At 39.5% G+C, this 21,456-nt stretch overlaps 1 protein-coding gene across 2 annotated transcripts in view; it reads right to left on the reverse strand.

The window, feature by feature from the left end:
- Nucleotides 1–17,948, reverse strand: part of RAD50 (RAD50 double strand break repair protein) — a 119,837-nt gene extending 101,889 nt beyond the window's left edge. Inside the window, exons 1-2 of one of the 2 annotated variants that reach the window (XM_057735411.1) lie at nucleotides 17,916–17,948; nucleotides 15,709–15,792 (exon numbers count right to left, since the gene is read on the reverse strand). Coding sequence is in view for 1 of the 2 variants with exons in the window: in XM_057735401.1 (XP_057591384.1) it covers nucleotides 15,709–15,792; nucleotides 17,508–17,636 (213 nt within the window). In the remaining variant the exon portion in view is untranslated. Of the gene's footprint in view, nucleotides 1–15,708; nucleotides 15,793–17,507 lie in introns of both variants that reach the window. The other variant, XM_057735401.1, reaches the window with a different exon arrangement.
- Nucleotides 17,949–21,456: the final 3,508 nt, after the last annotated feature.

The following is a 21,456-nucleotide window of genomic DNA, read 5'->3' on the forward strand; positions in this document are numbered from 1 at the left end:
TGCCCTTTTTTAAAATCATAAATAACTTTTGTTGGCTTTTTAATGACTTTTGGGCATAAATTTAACTTCTATATTAATTCAGCAAATTGTTTCACAAATATTTATTAGGCACTTTGTAGCTTTCATGTGTTTTGGTTCAAAAAAATGACACTTTTCTCCTTTGAAGCATGGAAAACAGAGAAGTTAAACAAAAGAGTAGAGAAAGGAATGTTAAACATCATCATAAAAGAAGTACAGGGTGCTTTGGGAGCACAAAGTAGGAGCATCTAACCTATCTAGGAGAGTTCTGGGAAGTGAATATTTAAACTGAGACCTGACAGAGATAAGCAGGAATTATCAGGTGAAAAGATCTGAGTTACTGAATGGCTAAACTAATCAGAATGTTTGGTGCAGAAAGTAGGGAAAAGGAAAGGAAAGATAGAAAATGGTTTTAGTAATTAAAAGCTTTCTGAAACATGTTAAGGGTTTTGGACTTAAAGCAATGGAAAATCACTAAGGGTTTAATCCAGGGGAAAGGCATGCCAGGAGACATGCATTTTAGAAGAATCATTTTGTCTTTAGGGTAAACAGACTGGACTGCGGCAAGATAGGAAGCTGAGAGTAATCCAGCAGAAATTCAGGATATAGACATCTCAGTAAGGAGGCAGCCAGAGATTGATACTCAGCTTTGCAAGCCCAGGGACTTGATCCTATCATTTTGTTAGGGGAACCACAGACTGAAACTGCCTGCCCTGGCCAGACACCACAGTAACTATGTGCATGAGTAATCTTAAACAGGAGGTTCTGGTAAGGAATGCAGAGCTAAAAAGGTACCATCAACCAGAAGAACTTGGGAAAGGTCAAAAGGAGAGAGGAGATGCCAGTCCATATGTCCTACCAATCTCCCAGAATCCTTCTCCCTGGAATCCATCTTCGCTGAGCAATGTGCACGCCCCCAGGAAGGTCAGAATGATTGGCCAGAGACAACCCAGAAACTAACCCTATCACCATAAAACCTGAGACTGAGAGCCATGTGGCAGAGAAGTTCTCCTGGGTTCCCTTACCCTACAGCTCTCCACCCAGGCACCCCTTCCCAGCAGTCTCTTGCTTTGTCAGCACGTGTCTCTCCTCAGACAATTCATTTCCAAGTATTAGACAAGAGCCCACTCCTGGGCCCTGGAAGGGGTCCCCCTTCCTGCAACAACTTCATCCCAAGGAAAGTAGCTGCTGAGGTTTCAGTCCACAGTAGTTAAACAAAGGATTTTTGCCTCTATGTACCAGAAAATGAGTTAATTTGTTTACGATGTGCCTGACTAGCAGGACAAACACACATATTTGTTCTCTTGGTATCTACCTTTCTGTCAAGTAGCAAAACAGTAAATGTAATTCAGAGAAGGGGTATCTTGTAGCATTTCAAGCACAATATTGTTGATGTTCTTACTGAGGAAGAGTCTCTTCAAAAAGAGTAATTCAGATTGAGTTAATTTATTAAGGCAGAGAAACATACATTATACTTTGCAACAATTTCTATCCAAAAGAAAAAACAATAAAAAATAAAATAAGCCCTTCTCTTTCCAAACAATCTAGTTGTAAAGCTATTAGATGGGGCAGAAGAAGGTACATGTCCATGCTGGCTGGAGGTGGGGGGACACGGTAGCTCAGCATACAGCAGGCTAACTGAGCTTGAGTAGGCTGAGAAGGGTATCCACATGGGGAGACAGCTTGGCACAGAGCTTCAAAAGTCCGAGGGTGTCAGTTTGAGCAGGATAAAAACGGCATCTATGAGTAGGGATGACCAAGCTCAGGAGGAGGAGGTCGATGTCCATACAGGGAGAAGGCATAATGTGGGGATTCAGAGCCTGACAACACTGAGGAGGGAATCTACATGAGGGGGGAAGGCTGCTGGGAGAATTCAAATCCCAGATTAGAGAGGGCATCCCTACAAGAGGCCACCTGGTAAAGAGTATTAGGGACTGTGAAAGGTAAGTATGGTGTCCATGGGTGGGAAATGGGAGGTGGCATGGCATGGGAAGTCAGAGCCCAAGCAGAATGGGAAAACGTCCATATGAGAGGGCCAGCATAAGGAGTTACAGCCCAAACAGGGTGAAGAGGGCTTGCACATGGGGTTAGAGCTGGATCATTATGGAGTAGTAGAGGTCTAGTGCAGTGATAGGAGATTCATTACATACAGGGGGACTGATCAAGTAAGTAAATCTATTAAGAAAATAGTCAATTCCTTGCTTCTCACTCCCTTCATTTTCTTTACCAGGCAAACTCCCAATCTTGATTAAATCCAACTTTCCAACTTACTCAGTGCTTGTCATTGAGCAGCTGAACAAAACTGAAAAAACACAACCATAATGACTGATCTCCCTATAAATTTTCACCCACAAACCTCAAGTGACCCCCAACACTGTCATGTAACCCTTTAACACTTCCCTAATCAATTTACTCTGAGATAAAAACTACTTTACACTTTTACTAGCTTCAATCAACCCCTTCTTCCACTCTTAGACAATGATTTCACTTCTTTTTTCCACTGAGAACACAGAAACAATCAAAAGAGAACTGATTCATTCTCTCACTACTAAATTAACCATATATACTCTGCTTACAATACTTTTACAATGGATAAACAGTGTGCACTTCTCTTAACTCCTTTAGTTGAGCAATGGATCCTACCTCTTCTTGCCCACTCAAGGATTTTGCTCTGTGATTATCCCCTCCCTTGCATCAATTTTCCCCTATATCCAGGGTCATTCCTATCAGTTTATAAATGCTCTAGTATCTCCCACTTTTAGGAACACAATATATGGGAGCAAAATGGGATAAAGAAACAGCTGAGGGGACTTCCCTGGTGGTGCAGTGGATAAGACCCTGTGCTCCCAATGCAGGGGGCCCAGGTTCGATCCCTGGTCAGCGAACTAGATCCCACATGCATGCCACAAGTAAGGAGCCTGTGTGCCACAACTAAGACCCCACACAACCAAATAAATAAATAAAGATTTTAAAAAAAGAAAAAGAAAGCAAGAAACAGCTGAGGAAATAAGGATCCAGACAATTTACAGTATCAACCAGAAGCAAAACAAAACTGATGAGATGCAGACAACAGAGAAATGAGCTTCTGAAGGTTCAGGTCAACTGAGGAGATGCAAATTAGATCAGAGGAAGAATGGAAGGGCTGATGTAGCCGAAAGTTTGAAAGAAGTAGAGGAGAAAGGTGGGAAGTTAGGCAAATGGAGCAACATGGAAATCAAAGTTCCTAAGAAGATACAAACAATTGAACATAGATATGAAGAACTGAGGAAAATGAGAAAAATTCAGGCATTTGTTTAAGACAAGGTAAACAACATTAGGTTCAGGGTCAAATTAAAACAGGGAAGAGGAAAGACAAGAGAAGCTGAAGATATAAGAGGGTGAGAGGAACTGAAATAATGAGAAGAACACAGCATACTGGGAAAACTGTGGGGATGTGGGCAATTCAGGTAAGGAGAATGACTCCACCCACAGTAGGAGGTGTAAGTAACTCAGGAGAGAAGAGCTAATGAACAAATGTGGGTGGAAGCTGAGAACTGGGAAATGAGAGCAGCCGAAAAGCAGGTAGCAAGTGTAGAGAGCTAAACTACCATGGCCAGAAGAACCACAGAAAGGACATAAGCAGATAGCTGAGAAAAACAGCTCTAGAAAAGATGAAAGCATTTGGAAAGGGGTGGGTGACAGATGAGATTGGCAGAGATACTAGAGTATCAATCAACATGGAAACATCCAGAAAATACATACATACATACTCATGTAAAAAAACAAGAACAAAAGCCAACAAAACTCTCCTTGATCCTGCAAACCTTTTCAGCTATTGCCCTCTCTTTCCACTTACAGCAAAATTCATAACACAATTCTATGTGTTTCACTTCCTTACCACCTGTTTTCTCAGATTACTAAAACTGGTTTTGTCAAGATCACCAATGGCCTTCACATAGGCAAAGCTGCTTCTTACTTGAGCTATCAACATTTTTTAGAAAATTTTTATTGGCATACAGTTGTTTTACAATGTTGTGTTAGTTTCTGCTGTATGCCAAAGTCAATCAGCTATACATATACACACATCCCCTCTTTTTTGGATTTCCTTCCCATTTAGGTCACCACAGAGCACTAAGTAGGGTTCCAGGTGCTATACAGTAGGTTCTCATTAGTTACCTATTTTGAGCTATCAACGTATTTGACATAGTTGATGACTCCTCCTTCTTTAACACTTTTGTCTTCTAAGACACCATTCTGTTTTCCTTACTTTACTAGCTGTTCTTTCAGCACCTTTCGCTGGCTCCTCCTCTTCTTTCTTATTTCTAAACACTAATGTGCTCTAGGCTCAGGTCTTAGATCTCTTCTCTATATTCACATCCTATGTGATCCCATCAGGCTTTAAGGCTAACTACATACATATATAACCATATGCATCAATGATTCCTAATTTTCTTCCTTTAACTCAAACCTCTCCCCTGGACATACTTCTAGTTACCTACTGGACATTTCCTTTGGATATCTAACAAACACCCCCAATTCTCTTCTTTTTTTTTTTAACTGTGCCACACAGCTTGCAGAATCTTAGTTCCCCGAGCAGGGACTGAACCTGGGCCCCCAGCAGTGAAAACACCAAGTCCTAACCACTGGACCAAAAGGGAATTCCAATCCCAATTTACATGTTTAAATTGGGAACCACACAAATTTCCTTTTCCAGAGTTTTCTCATTTACACTATTTTATCTACTTGCTCAAGTCAAAAAACTTGGGAGTTCTGCTTGATGCTTCTATTTTTCTCATACACCACTACCCAAATCATTAGCTAATCTGCTGGTTCTACCTTTAAAATACATCCCAAATTCAAGCACTTCTCATACTTTTTACCATTACCACTTAATCAAACCACCAATATTCCTCACCTGAATTACCACAAAATCCCCTTTGTTAGTCTTCACCCTTCTACCCTTGCCACCTACAGACAGTCTTCTCTCAGCAGCTAGACTGATCACTTTAAAACACAGATCATGCCCTTTTCCTGTTTAAAATCTTCCAGTAGATTCCCATTCAAATAAGAAACCAAGGTCCTACAGGATCTAGGCCCTTCAACTACTCTAACTTACTTTTCTACTAAGTCTTCCCCTACCATTCTGCTCTTCCTTGTGATTCCTTCAACACACCAAACATGCTCCTACCTCAAGGACTTTGCACTTAGTATTAACACTGACTGGAATATTCTTCCCTCAGATTTTGAGTGACTCACTCGTTGTTGAATGAACGAATAAATATTTAAAGATAATTCATCACTATGTAAAAAAGAGAAAATTTCAAGAATGAGGCAAGAGGTTCTCTCTAAATAAATCCAGTTTTTACTATCAAAAAAAGGCTCTCTCTCTCGCCTTCTCAGATGGCCCATACTCGGTCTGTGGAGTGTGTTTCTCTATAAATAAATCCACTTCTTACCATCAAAAAAAAAAAAAAAAAAAAAGAAAGGCAAGAGGGACTTCCCTGGTAGTCCAGTGGTTAGGACTCTGTGCTTCCACTGCAGGGGGCATGGGTTTGATCCCTGGTCAGGGAACTAAGATCCCACATGCTATGTGGCATGGCCAAAAAAAAAAAAAAAAGAATGAGGCAGGAAAACAAGTTTGGAGACTACCAGAATAGTTCAAAAGGAAAAGGGTAGCGGCTTGGACCAGGAAAGGAGTAGAGATGGAATGAAGGGGCATATTCTGGACATATTTTAGAAGAGTAGGTAAGAATTGCTTATGAATTAGAAACAGGATGAGATAAAGGAATCACTCAAAGGATGGCACATAGATTTTTGCATGAACAAACACGTGGATAATGATATCATTTATTAAATTGGAGAGTACTGAGGTAGTAACAAGTTTGAGAATGTGAGAGGGATGGGTGAAAAGGGAACCAAGAGTTCTATTTTTGAATATGTTAAATTTGAGATGCCCATTAAACACAAACAAACAGCTGGACATATATATCTAGAGTGTAGAAAAGAAGTTAGGGCTAAATATATAAATTTGGGATTCATGTGCATGTTGTAACTGTTAGGGGAACCACTGACCAAAACCTCCCGCCCTGGCCAGACCTGATAATAACCATTTGCATGAGTCACCTTAAAACAGGAGGTCCTGGTAAGGAACGTGGAACTAACAAGCTACCACCAACCAGAAGAATTTGGGAAAGGTCAAAAGGAGAGAGGAGATGCCAGTCCATATGTCCCACCAACCTTCAAGAATCCTTCTTGCTGGAATCCATCTTAGCTGAGCAATACGCACACTACCAGGAAGGACTCTGAGTCAGAATGATTGGCCAGAGACAACCCGGAAACTAACCCTATCACCATAAAACCTGAGACCACAAGCCATGTGGCAGAGCAGTTCTCTTGGGTTCCCTTACCCTGCTGCTCTCCACCCGGGTGCCCATTCCCAATAAAGTCTTTTACTTTGTCAGCACGTGTGTCTCCTTAGACAATTCATTTCCAAGTGTTAGATACGAGCCCACTCTTGGGCCCTGGAAGGGGTCCCCCTTCCTGCAACATAACCAATACTTAAATGGTATGAGTGAATGAGATCACCCAAGAAGAGTCACGCAAAAGTAGGCTCATCAAAAGAGACTACAGTATGGCCAGTGAAGAAGGAGGTATGAGATTATGGTGTCATGAAAGCCAAGAGAGCAATGTTTTTTAAAAAGGGGGAAACCAACTATATCAAATCTGCAAAAAAGTACTGAGAATTAGAAAATAACCATTTTATCTGACAATATGGAGATTACTGGTGACCTTACAAGAGTGGTCTTAATGAGGGGAAAAAAAGAAGAAATCTAAACAGAGTAGGCTGAGGAGAAAAGGGGAAGCAATAAAGTAAAAACAATGCGGTACACACAACTCTTGTGAATTTTGCTATAAACTGGAACATAGTAGCCAGAGGCTGAACTAGAGTAAAGGGAGAGTTTGTCTGTTTGTAGAATGGAACTCCAGAGCATGTTTATATGTTAATGTAAATGATCCCCTAAAGAGGAAGAAACTGCTAATGCAGGAGCAGTGACAACTGAAAAGCAAAACACTTGACCTGACAAAAGAGACTGATTGGATCCAGCCTCCAAGAAGACTTAACTGACCTTAAGATAAAACAATAAACAATTTACCCTTAATACAGAGGAGCAAACAGTATGGGTACATACGCAGGGTAGTTCTGTAGATTTTACAATTGGAAATGAGGACTTTTCATCTGCTTCCTTCTATTTTCTCAATAAAGTACAAGGCAAGATAATTAATTGAAGAGTAGATTGTACTTTTAAGAGAAAGTGTGAAACAGTCATTGTAGAGAAGGCTCAGTAAATGTACTAAATGATTTACAATTTTTTTTTATTGGAATATAATCGCTTTACACTCTTGTACCAGTTTTTGAGGTACACCAAGGTCAATCATCTGTATTTATACACATATCCCTGTATCCCCTCCCTCCCTCGACTCCCCCCCCACCCCTTCCCACCCCAGTCCTCCAAGGCATCATTCATTATCAAGCTGAACTCCCTTTGTTATACAGCAACCTCCCACTGGCTATCTATTTTACAGTTGGTAGCATATATAGGTCTATGCTACTCTCTCACTTCGTCTCAGCTTCCCCTTCACTCCCTGCCCCCCCAAACCTCGAGATCTCCAGTCCATTCTCTGCATCTGCATCCTTACTCTTGTCTTGTCACTGAGTTCATCAGTACCACTTTTAGATTCCAAATATATGAGTTAGCATACAATATTTGTCTTTCTCTTTCTGACTTACTTCACTCTGTATGACAGACTCTAGGTCTATCCACCTCATGACATATAGCTCCATCTCATTCCTTTTTATAGCTGAGTAATATTCCATTGTATAGATATGCCACATCTTCTTTATTCATTCATTTGTTGATGGACATTTAGGTTGCTTCCGTGTCATGGCTATTGTAAACAGTGCTGCAATAAACATTATGGTACAAGTTTCTTTTGGGATTATGGTTTTCTCTAGGTATATGCCCAGTAGTGGGATTACTGGGTCATATGGTAGTCCTATTTTTAGTTTTTGAAGGAACCTCCAAATTGTTTTCCATAGTGGCTGCACCAACTTACATTACCACCAACAGTGCAGGAGAGTTCCCTTTTCTCCACACCCTCTCCAACATTTGTGGTTTCCAGATTTTGTGATGATGGCCATTCTGATTGGTGTGAGGTGATACCTCATTGTGGCTTTGACTTGCATGTCTCTGATGATTAGTGATGTTGAACATCTCATGTGTTTGTTGGCCTTCTGTATGTCTTCTTTGGAGAAATGTCTATTTAGGTCTTCCGCCCATTTGCGGATTGGGTTATTTGCTTTTTTGGTATTAAGCTTCATGAGCTGCTTGTATATTTTGGAGATTAATCCTTTGTCTGTTGTTTCATTGGGAACTATTTTTTCCCATTCTGAGGGTTGCCTTCTTGTCTTGTTTATGGTTCTTTCACTGTGCAAAAGCTTTTAAGTTTCATTAGGTCCCATTTGTTTATTCTTGATTTTATTTCCATTATTCCAGGAGGTGGGTCAAAAAAGATCTTGCTTTGGTGGATGTCATAGAATGTTCTGCCTATGTTTTCCTCTAGGAGTTTTATAGTGTCTGGCCTTACATTTAGGTCTTTAATCCATTTGGAATTTACTGTTGTGTACGGTGTTAGGAAGTGTTCTAATTTCATTCTTTGACATGTAGCTGTCCAATTTTCCCAGCACCACTTATTGAAGAGGCTGTCTTTTTTCCATTGTATATTCTTGCCTCCTTTGTCAAAGATATGGTGCCCATATGTGTTTGGGCTTACCTCTGAGTTCTCTATTCTATTCCATTGATCTTCCTTTCTATTTTTGTGCCAGTACCATACTGTCTTGATCACTATGGCCTTGTAGTATAGTTTGAAGTCAGGAAGCCTGATTCCACCAACTCCATTTTTCCTTCTCAAGATTGCTTTGGCTATTCGGGGTCTTTTGCATTTCCACACAAATCATAAGATTTCTTGCTCTAGTTCTGTGAAAAATGCCATTGGTAATTTGATCGGGATTGCATTGAATCTGTAAATTGCTTTGGGTAGTATAGTCATTTTCACGATGTTGATTCTTCCAATCCAGGAACATGGTGTGTCCCTCCATCGGTCTGTGTCGTCTTTGATTTCTTTCATCAGTGTCTTAAAGTTTTCTGCATATAGGTCTTTTGCCTCCTTAGGCAGGTTTATAACTAGGTATTTTATTCTTTTTGTTGCAGTGGTAAATCGGAGAGTTTCCTTAATTTCTCTTTCTGCTTTTTCGTTGTTAGTGTATAGGAATGCAAGAGATTTCTGTGCACTAATTTTGTATCCTGCTACTTTACTAAACTCATGAATTAGTGCTAGCAGTTTTCTGGTAGAATCTTTAAGGTTTTCTATGTATAATGTCATCTGCAAAGAGTGACAATTTTACTTCTTCTTTTCCAATTTGGATTCCTTTTATTTCATTTTCTTCTCTGATTGCTATGGCTAAAGCTTCCAAAACTATGTTGAATAATAATGGTGAGAGTGTGCACCCTTGTCTTGTTCCTGTTCTTAGAGGAAATGTCTTCAGTTTTTCACTGAATGATTTCATTTAGAATGATGTTGGCTGTTCGTTTGTCACACACGGTTTTATTATGTTGAGGTAATTTCCTTCTATGTCCATTTTCTGGAGAGTTTTTATCATATATGGATGTTGAATTCTGTCAAAAGCTTTTTCTGCATCTATTGAGATGATCATACGGTTTTTATCCTTCAATTTGTTAATGATGTATCACATTGATTGATTTGCGTATATTGAAGAATCCATCCAAGAAGAAGATATAACAATTGTAACTATCTATCCACCCAACATAGGAGCACCTCAATACATAAGGCAAATGCTAACAGCCATAAAAGGGGACATCGACAGTAACACAATAATAGTAGGAGACTTGAACATCCCACTTACATCAATGGACAGATCATCCAAACAGAAAATAAAGAAGGACATGCAAGCTTTAAATGACACATTATACCATCTTGACTTAATTGATATTTATAGGACATTCCATCCAAGAACTACAGAATACACTTTCTTCTCAAGTGCACACGGAACATTCTCCAGGATAGATCACATCTTGGGTCACAAATCAAGCCTCGGTAAATTAAAAAAAATTGAAATCATATCAAGCATTTTCTCTGACCACAATGCCATGAGACTAGATAATAACTGCCTGAAAAAAAACTGTAAAAAATACAAACACATGGAAACTAAACAATACACTATTAAACAACCAAGAAATCACTAAAGAAATCAAAGAGGAAATCAAAAAGTACCTAGAAACAAATGACACTGAAAACACAACAACCCAGAACCTATGGGATGCAACAAAAGCAGTTCTAAGCGGGACGTTTATAGCAATACAGTCCTACCTCAAGAAACAAGAAAAATATTGAATAAACAACCTAAACTTACACCTAAAACAATTAGGGAAAGAAGAACAAAAAAACCCCACACTGAGCAGAAGGAAAGAAATCATAAAGATCAGATCAGAGATAAATGAAAAAGGAAGGAAACAACAGCAAAGATCAATAAAACTAAAAGCTGGGGAGAAGATAAACAAAATTGATAAACCATTAGCCAGACTCATCAGGAAAGAAAGGGAGAAGACACAAATCAACAGAATTAGAAATGAAAAAGGAGAAGTAACAACCGACACTGCAGAAATACAAAAGATCATGAGAGACTACTACAAGCAACTATATGCCAATAAATTGGATAACCTGGAAGAAATGGATAAATTCTTAGAAAAGTAGAACCTTCCAAGACTGAACCAGGAAGAAACAGAAAATATGAACAGACCAATCACAAGTACAGAAATTGAGACTGTGATTAAAAAGCCCCCAAAAGAAAAAGGGGAGGGTTGGGGGGGAATGAATTGGGAGATTGGGATACCAAATTGTATGCTCTAAATATATGCAGTTTATTGTATGTTAACTGTATCTCAATAAAAGTTCTAAAAAAAAAAAAAGCCCCCAACAAACAAAAGCCCAGGTCCAGATGACTTCAGGTGAATTCTATCAAACATTTAGAGAAAAGCTAACACTATCCTTTTCAAACTCTTCCAAAATATAGCAGGAGGAACACTCCCAAACTCATTCTATGAGGCCACCATCACCCTGATACCAAAACCAGGCAAAGATGTCACAAAAAAAATTACAGACCAATATCACTGATGTAAAGATCCTCAACAAAATACCAGTTAACAGAATCCAACAGCACATTAAAAAGATTATACACCATGATCAAGTGGGGTTTATCCCTGGAATGCAAGGCTCATGCAGCTCAATACCAAAAAAGCAAATAACCCAATCCACAAATGGGCAGAAGACCTAAATAGACATTTCTCCAAAGAAGACATGCAGATGGCTAACAAACACATGAAAAGATGCTCAACATCACTAATCATTAGACACATGCAAGTCAAAGCCACAATGAGATATCACCTCACACCAGTCAGAATGGCCATCATCAAAACATCTAGAAACAATAAATGCTGGAGAGAGTGTGGAGAAAAGGGAACTCTCCTGCACTTTGCTGGGAATGTAAGCTGGTACAGCCACTATGGAAAACAGTTTGGAGGTTCCTTCAAAAACTGAAAATAGAACTACCATATGACCCAGTAATCCCACTACTGGACATATACCCAGAGAAAATCATAATCCAAAAAGAAACATGTACCATAATGTTCATTGCAACACAATTTACAGTAGCAGGACAGGGAAACAACCTAAATGCCCATCAACAGATGAATGGAGAAAGAAGATGTGGCACATATATACAATGGAATATTACTCAGCCATAAAAAGGAATGAAATGGAACTATATGTAATGAGGTGGATAGACCTAGAGACTATCATACAGAGCGAAGTAAGCCAGAAAGAGAAAAACAAATACCATATGCTAACTCACATACATGGAATCTAAAAAAATGTTACTGATGAACCCCGTGACAGGGCAAGAATAAAGATGCGGATATAGAGAATGGACTTGAGGACACGGGGGTTGGGGGGGGTGAAGGGGAAGCTGGGACAAAGTCAGAGAGTAGCAAAGACATAGATACACTACCAAATGTAAAATAGATAGCTAGTGGGAAGCTGCCATATAACAAAAGGATATCAACTCGATGATGGGTGATGCTTTAGAGGGCCAGGACAGGGAGGGTGGGAGGGAGTCACAGGAGGGAGGGGATATGGGGATATATGTATATATACAGTTGATTCACTTTGGTGTACCTCAAAAACTGGTACAAGGGTGTAAAGCAATTATATTCCAATAAAGAGCTTAAAAAAAAAACCATATAGTTCTATACAAGATCAATGACTGTAATAACGCAACTCTAGATATGAGAAGCAGCAGCAAGAGGGAATATTTTCCTGGACCATAAGACTAGTAAAACAGGTGGTCCAGAGATTTTCAGCTACTGTTAATAAGGCCTAGTCCAGTAATAGCATACTGAGGAGCCTATCAACAAAATATTCACCAGACCTGGGAATGAGCATTCCTAGCACCATGAGGTGAAATCGTCATGAAATGTTCCCAAACTATGGTTAAATTTATGACCATAAAGAGGCCCCGCCAACTGCAGACTGGCACTTGCCATCTACCTCTACAAGAATTAAATTGTGCTGCAGCTGCTGACCTTCAACACCCCCCACAGAAGCAGTTCAGCTGCTGATCTTCAATACCCCCTAAAAGGAGTTCAGGTGGAGATCAGCTATGAGGCACTTATTCTGTGCTCTGGGAAAAAATGACAAAACAGGCCTTCAGATAGTTACATATTTTCAGGAGAAGATTTTATGAGCCCAAATTCTTGCATCTTCTCATACCTAGAGAAACACTAACAATATTAACGATGACATCTGCTTTGGCTATTAAGGAGAAAATTTCAATTAAGAGTCAAAACGGAGTAGCTATGCTTCAGACATCCAAGGTAATAGTAGGTGACACTATGGGTGATTTCAGACAAGTCCTTGTATTGCTGAGAACTTAAGTTTTCTGAGCTGTGTCATACTTGGGACGCTACTAGCCATTCTCAAAACAATGTCTGCTGGCAGCTGATGACAACCTTAGTTTTTAAAGGTCTCCTCTTGTAATTGTTACATTTTTAGACAATGAAGTTGCTTTATATCATACATTAACAACAAAAAAAGACATGTATGATAACCAGTAGCCATTGTTATTTAGGTGTTAATCCACATCAAAGGTTAAAACCTACTTAGATGAAACTAGACAACTGGCTACCTGGCTACAAGTCTCCCCAAAGCGCCAGGTCCAGACTGGGTTTCAGGCTTATCCTCCTGAAAAGAAATGAGATCTATTTTGTCTACTAACGTCAGGTTGGTCCAACTGAGTATGTTACACCCACATCAAATTACACTGGGCTAATAGAATCAGACATCAAAAATATGTATGACCACGCCAAATGGATCCATTCCTTTGGACAGGGTAATCCAAGCACTGACTGTATCTGGACCAGGATCAAAATTGCTACCAAACGTAATCTGGTTCTTCCTCCTGCTTGGGCTGCTGGTTACAATTGTTCTTTTATTGGTCTGTGGCCCCTGCCTTTTTAAGCTACTTGTTAAATTTGTCTCTTCCAGATTACAACAGTTTCACATCAAGATAATGGTGATGCAGAGAGATTCTGGCCACATCTTGGAACAGTTCCTACTGGAATAAGAATAGAAGTCACCCTGGGCCCCTTAACGAGACAGGGTGAGAGCTCCATGACCCCAACCAGGTAGGGTCTATTAACCCCATGCCAGCCTGAAGAAGCTGAAGATTTTTTTGGGTTCATGTCTCTCAGGAGTGATTTGAGGCAGGAGATAGGCTGAGCAGCTGCAGGCTGTCCCCTGTGGACAGATACTGCAAAAGGAAGATTAACAGCAGGAGTAAGGAGGAGCTGAGCCCTGCCCAGAAAAAAGATAAAGAGACCACATATTCCTCATTATTGAGGTCAAGGAGACCTTCCCAACTACACTTGTGCAGAAAGGCTCTTCGGGGGCCAAAAAGGGTGGGGGCACCACTCCACAGTAGGTGATATCAACCTACCCATAGGCCTCTTCACTAGAATCCATCTTGGCCAAGAGATGCGTGCACACACAAGGGAGGACCCTGAGTTAAACCAAATACAGACTCAGAGCCAGGCAAAGAAAGATGACTGGCCAGAGAAAACCCAGAAGAAATGCCCCATATAAGTGATTCAAACTACCACGAGGGCAAGACTCTCTCTCTGAGCCTACCATGTGAGTTTATTCACACGTATTCTCTTTCCTCCTAATAAGCACTTTACTTGTTTCACTACTTTCTCTTTGTGGAAATTCATTTCTACAAAGCCAATGGACCAGGGCCTTGTCACTGGCCCTGGTGGTCTAGTGGCTAAGATTTGGCACTCTCACTGCTGCGACCTGACTTCAATCCCTGGCCAGGGAACCAAAATTCTGCTTCAAGCCACCGCAGGCCAAGGCCACCCGAGATAACTTTCATAATTACAGAGTTATCTTTAGTCACATAAAAGTGAAAACAACTTAAAAGACCGTCAACAGTGGATCAGGCAAATAAACTATATATAAACTCAATGAAATACTATTTAGTAATTAAAAATAATGAAACAAAGGTATATACATTTTAACATATCTGCAATAATTCACTAAATAAATATTTGATTTGTAAGTGATACATTGGTAAAATAAAATTCTATTGATGTATTAAAATATTTACATGAGTGTATTTATATACACGCACAGATGTTTTTATAAACACAGAAAAAAGCCTGGAAGAAATACACAACAAACTCTTGGGGGGCAGGATAATGAGAGAGGCACGTGACCCCACTATACACACAAACAAGAAAAACCTATTTGGGGAGAGGGATAAATTAGGAGTCTGGGATTAACAGATACACACTACTATATATAAAACAGATAAGCAACAGGGATTCACTATATAACAGAGGGAACAATATTCAATACCTTGTAATAACCTATAATGGAAAATAATCTGAAAAAAATATATATGTATATAACTGAATCACTTTGCTGTATACCCAAAACTAACATAATATTGTAAATCAACTACACTTCAATTAAAAAAAAATAGAAAGAAAAACCTATAGGCCAAAATGTGTATAGAAAAGTCTATGTCTTATACACACACTAATGGTTTACATATCATAATTCAAAGATTCATACACAAAGACTTTCATCATGGTACATTTTAATGAAAAACTAAAAGCAATCTAAATGTAAGAAAATGATGCAATTATTAAAAATGTTCATAAAAGGTTACATGTTTTAAGTAGGAAATACTTCAGAGATACAAAAAAGTAAAGATTAAAAGCAGCACCCAGAATAAGAATTTAATAATTTTTTATGGGAATTTATGATAATGTTAGGTGGAAAAAACCTCAGAATACAAAATTAGAGTATGACTTCAGCTATATAAGACAGCACATAAAGGAGAAGACATACATGAAAATGTCAACAATGGCTATCACTGGGTGCTAAGACTGTATGTGGGTGACTTTCTATCTCTTCATACTTCTCCATTGCCAAGTTTTCTACAATGAGCTACCATCACTTTCATAATTACAAAAATTTTATTTTAAAAATACAAAGTTTTACTAGCACCATTACCTTGGGATCATGAACAAATGTATTTCCTTTTGTTCCAGGAGGGAAATCTCCAGTGCAAATATATTTTAGACATTCAATGATGGTCTAAAGAAACAGAAAATTATGTTATTTAGTTATGAGAGAATCGCAGAATTTAATCATAAAATGTTAACTCATTATAAAATATTACCAGAGACTACAAAAGATATCAGATAAAATTTGGCATTACAAAACATGTCATATAAATATGATTAAGTGTTAAAGAATAATTGCTATAAGTTCATAGAAAAGCTACATAATTAAGGTATACTGAAATAAAATGAAGAATTATTATTTGGGGAAAAAAGTCTCTATTTCTAATTAAAACCCTTTAAACTAAGTCAAGTTTTTAATAACAATGGCTACAGTAAAACATGGTCACCATAGCTGATAACCCTATATTGTATAAATGAAATTTTCTGAGTGGAACTTAAATGTTCTCACCAAAAATAATAAATACGTGAGGTGACAGATGTGTTAATTAACCAGATGGGGGAATCCTTTTACAATATACATGTGTGTCAAATCACCATGATATATACTTTAAATAGCCTACAATTTATATGTCATTATACTCCACTAAAGCTAAAGTTTTTTTAAAAGTCGAAACAAAACAAATGGCTAGTATCAACAAAGACCTTACTATGTGCCAGGTATTGTACTAACCACTTTTACATACATTAAGCATTTAATTCGCACATTAATCCTAAACTGTAGAAACTATTTTTAACCTCCATTTTATAGATAAGAAAACTAAGGCACAGAGCATTTGGGTCACTTTTGCCCAGTCACACAGCTAATAAATGGTGAAACAAAAAATTTGTATTCAAGTAGCTAAGGCTCATAAACACTAAACTTACTAGTCTCTCTACCAGTAGAGCACTTAATGCAATGCTAGGTACGTAAAAAACATTCAATAAATAATATTTTTACCTAAACAAATAAAAGTAGACAAGAGTCTGGCATTCGACTCTCCACACTAAACCTTTTTCTATGCTTTTCACTTCATTAACTCTTCTCCCTGTTACAATATCACCTTGCTTTTTCTCAAACCACCCTTTCAAACCACAGAACCTCTTAGCTATACTTTTTTCATCATTGCATATCACTCCAGGGCCCAACTCAAACTTCTAAATATTTCCAGAATGTAAGTATAATATATAAGCTGTGCTCCAATCTTTTATTTTGACTAGGTAAGAGCATCCTAACAAAATAGTTTCCCAATTTAACCAAGCCCCAACGCATGTTTCATTTTAAAACTGTCATTTACTTATCATTTATCACGTTCAGTCGGGATAGACAGGCTTCTTAAAGTTATGTATTTATATTTATCATATTTTATATTTTATAACTGTTAAAGAAATCCTGTATAGGGACAAGTACCAGGAAGTGAATGCTATGCCACGAGAGCAAGGAGAGATTAAAAAAAAAAAAAAAAATCAATGTAGACAAAAAAGGCTTCTTGTGGGACTCTGAGCTCGCTGAACCCGGGCGGAAGCAGCTCCCGGCCTCAGGGATTCTCATGGAAACCTTGTCCACAGGACATGACTGGACACAAGCGTCTGGTCGGCTCCTGAGGTCGCAGTGGCGGAAAAGCCACACAAAGCCACGCCCCTGGGCCGTGAAGTCAGCAGGAGACCCAGGCACACCCGGGGGCCCCAGGAGCTGAGTCATATGGACTCATCACCTCCTAATCAAGAGTTCCGATCTCTGCAGATATTTTACTCCAGGTTTGTAACACGTGGCGACCCGTAAACTGAAGGCGGCTACCTAGGACTTACCGTTTTCCCCGCCCCATTGGGTCCAACCAAAATTGTGAGGGGACTGAAGAAAGTGATAATTTGTTTATCTTTATCCTCTATTCCAAAACTCCGCACGCCCAGAATGCTCATCTTTTCGATCCGGGACATGTTTGAAAATGTTTCTTTTCTCAACAGCAGGGACCTAAAGCCCGGGGCCCACCGAGGTTTAGCAGTGAGGCCGCAGCAGAGCAAGAGCGGGTGGTGAGGACTCGCACGTCCCAGGGTCGGGAGGCTCCGGGTGAGAGCGAAGGCTGGGGCTGGAACCGTTCCTCCCACACTGGCTTTCCTCCCTGTGGGAGGACGAGAGCGGGGGTGGGGGCCAGCCCGGGGCTGCCCGCGGGAGACGCAGAACACAGGCCCAGCGACCCCGCGACCATACGCACTCACAGTCTCCCGCCTCCGCTGCGCCGCAGGCCACGTGGGTCGCTGCGGCCTGCGCGCTTTTACGCCGCAGGCGCGGGGCACGCCGGGACGTCAGAGCCTTGCGGTGCGCGCGCAGCTCTAGCTTCCGGGAGCCTTACCGCCCGAGAAAGTTGCGTTCCGGGTCTTCTAGAAAGCAGATTCGGCTCCTTGCTGGTGAGGGGGCGGGGCAGCACCGAGAAGCGCTAACTCTAAGGGACGACAAAGAGTTGAGACGGACAGTGATTCGCAAAGTGTGAACCCGCGACTCCTGGAGCGGAGGGGGGCTGCGGTGTCCGCCCACATCAGAACTGTTTCTAACAATACTAAGACGTGGGACTTCCCTGGTGGCTCAGTGGTTGGAACACAGGTTCCAGCCCTGGCCTGGGAGGCTCCCACACGCTGCGGAACACCCTACCGAGCCTGCGCTCTGGAGCCTGGGAGCCACAACTCCTGAGCCTGCACGCTGCAACTACTAAAAGCCCGTGTGCCTAGAGCCTGTGCTCCACAACAAGAGAAGCCACTGCAAGGAGAAGCCTGCGGAAGAGTAGACCCCCAAAGAAAACCCAAAGCAGCCAATTAAAAAAAGGAAAAATAAAAAAAAAAACTAAGACGTTACTTGCATTTGCTCTCTCAGTTGCTCACTTATGTACTGTGTTTTCTAGTAATCACCTGACATGCAGGACACCATCGCAATGATGGCTGATGGAATGTGTGCTTGTATATTATCGTGCTTTTAAAAAAATTTCAAGTTTAGTTCCTAATTGAGTAACTATTAATAGTTATAACTCACGTAAAAGCTTTTCGGGATCCTTTAAGAGTGTAGAGAGAGTTTTAATACCAAAAGTTTGTGAACTGCCATTGTAGACCAAAAGCCAAAAAGCTGTTGTAAGACAATAAAATGTTATGCAAATATGTGAAAGAAATCCACTCCTATAAGTACCACCACAGGAAAGGAATAGACATCTTTAAAATAAGAGATTCAGGGACTTCCTACTTGGTGCAGTGGTTAAGAATCCGCCTGCCAATGCAGTGAACACTGGTTCGAGCCCTACTCTGGGAAGATTCCACATGCCACGGAGCAACTAAGCTCGTGTGCCACAACTATTGAGCCTGTGCTCTAGAGCCCGTGAGCCACAACTATTGAGCCCATGTGCCGCAACTGTTGAAGCCCACACGCCTAGAGCTGGTGCTCCACAACAAGAGAAGCCACTACAATGAGGAGTAGCCCCCACTCGCAGCAATTGGAGAAAGCCTGTGTGCAACAATGAAGACCCAACACAGCCAATAAATAAATAAAATAAATTTATAAAAATAAATGAAAAAAGAACAGATATCCTAAATCTCGTTAAGAGATTTAAAAAAAAAAAGATTCGGTTATGCAAGATGAGTAAGACATCTGTACACCATCATGCGTATATTTAACAATAATATACTGTATACTTAAAAATTTGCCAAGATGGTAGAGCTTGTGTTAACTGTTCTTATCACAATAAATATATTAATTAATTTAAAATAGAAAATAAAAATAAGGAAGGTGAGAAGAAACTTTTGGAGGTGATGGACATACCAATGGCATTGAATGTCTGGACAACCAGACATTGTCTCCTGCTTGATATGAAGTAGCCAACATTACCTGTTATGCAGCTGGATTTTTTTTTTTTAAGTTTAACTTGAATCTTTAGCACCTTTAGATTAAGCTTCCAGTTTACAGGAAGTATTAAGCTAATAATATCACAAGGATGGAAAAGGCAAATCCGGAAGGCGGAATGTGTTACAAGACACTGGTCCAGACTTTCAGATTAGTGTTATTAAAACAAGAACTTTTGTAGATTCTAAAAGGATGGTTGCGAATTAAAAGAGATTTGAGTTTCACGTTACCAAGATGCAACACGATCCTGGATTGGATCCTGCTTTAGACATAGAGATGTGAAGGAAATTTGGGGTATACATGGGGAAATTTGAATACAGACTGGAGATTAAATGCTTAAAAAAAAACAAAACGTTATTTTCGTTACATTAGATGTGATAATATTTTGCTTTATAAAAAAAGATCCTGTTTTTGAGATGTATATAGAAGTGTTAATGATAGTGTCATGCTTTCTATAATTTACTTTAAAATACTTGAGAAAAAAATGAGTTGATGGAAAAAATGGACATTATGAGGTACCAGATTCCATTACAAAAATTTTCAACTTAGTAACAGTAGGAAACTATAAAACTAAGATAACAACTTGGGGGGGGGGGAGATTTGCAATAAAAGTAATTAATCTTTAAAATAAAAAGAACTAAAAAGGCAAATCAGTCAATTTCCTAGTTCTCAGTAAACTACTACTGAAAAATGTTTAGTTTCACTTATATCATAATAAATGAAATGGAAAATAAAATACCATGAGATACTATCTTATACCTATTAGTGAATCTCTTTATCCTTATAATACTTTCTGACATAAATTGTCTTTTTCTGATATTGATATCGGTACATCAGCTTTCTTTTGATTAGTATTTGTCTAGTATGTCTTTCTATCCCTTTATTTTAAACCTCTTAATGTCATTTTGCATGAAGTGAACTGTTATTCCTAATAAATTTGGATGTATTTCTCATATCTTTTGGGGGGCTTTTTCCTTCTTTTTCTCCTTTCCAGGTTTCTGGATTGAGTTTTCATTATTCTCTTGTTTTATTCTACTGGTTTTGAAGTTGCACATTCTATTTTGGTTCTTTTAGTGGTTATTCTTGAATTTTTCACGTGCCTATTTTGAAATCTGAAGTTAATATCTTTAGTATCCTTTCAAACAGTACAAGAATCATGAAATGCACTGAATCTGATCACTCCTTCCATCCTAATCTTCCACATTATCATTGTTTAGTATTTTTGTTCTGTGTTGTCTTGAAATCCCCTAAGTTATTTTTTAAAACCAGCATTATTTATGTTTACCAATATATTTCTCCAGCTTTTTTTTATTACCACTGCTTATTGCATCGCACCTTCCTTTGTGATTCATTTCACTCATTACATTAGCAGAACTATTAAACCCTAGTGCTAAAGAATCTTGAGGGAAAGAAATCTATCCCATAGTGCTGATGTCTGGATTAAGCAAAGTTATTTTTGTGAAAGTGCTTTATAAATGGTAAAACAGGGGGCTTCCCTGGTGGCGCAGTGGCTGGGAATCTGCCTGCCAATGCAGGGGACACAGGTTCGAGCCCTGGTCTGGGAAGATCCCACGTGCCATGGAGCAACTAAGCCCATGTGCCGCAACTACTGAGGCTGTGCTCTAGAGCTCACGACCCGCAACTACTGAGCCTGAGTGCTGCAACTACTGATGCCTGTGTGCCTAGAGCCCGTGCACCGCAGCGAAGAGTAGCCCCTGCTCCCCGCAACTGGAGAAAGCCTGTGTGCAACAAAAACCCAACACAGCCAAAAATAAAAATAATAATAATAATCTTGAGTTTAAAAAAAAAAAAAGGTAAAACACTGTAAAAATATGAGATTTATTTTTGTGCATTGAATATTTTTAGAGGGTTAATCTG

Source organism: Hippopotamus amphibius, chromosome 1, assembly GCF_030028045.1.
Source record: "Hippopotamus amphibius kiboko isolate mHipAmp2 chromosome 1, mHipAmp2.hap2, whole genome shotgun sequence".
In the NCBI taxonomy this organism is placed as follows: Eukaryota; Metazoa; Chordata; class Mammalia; order Artiodactyla; family Hippopotamidae; genus Hippopotamus; species Hippopotamus amphibius.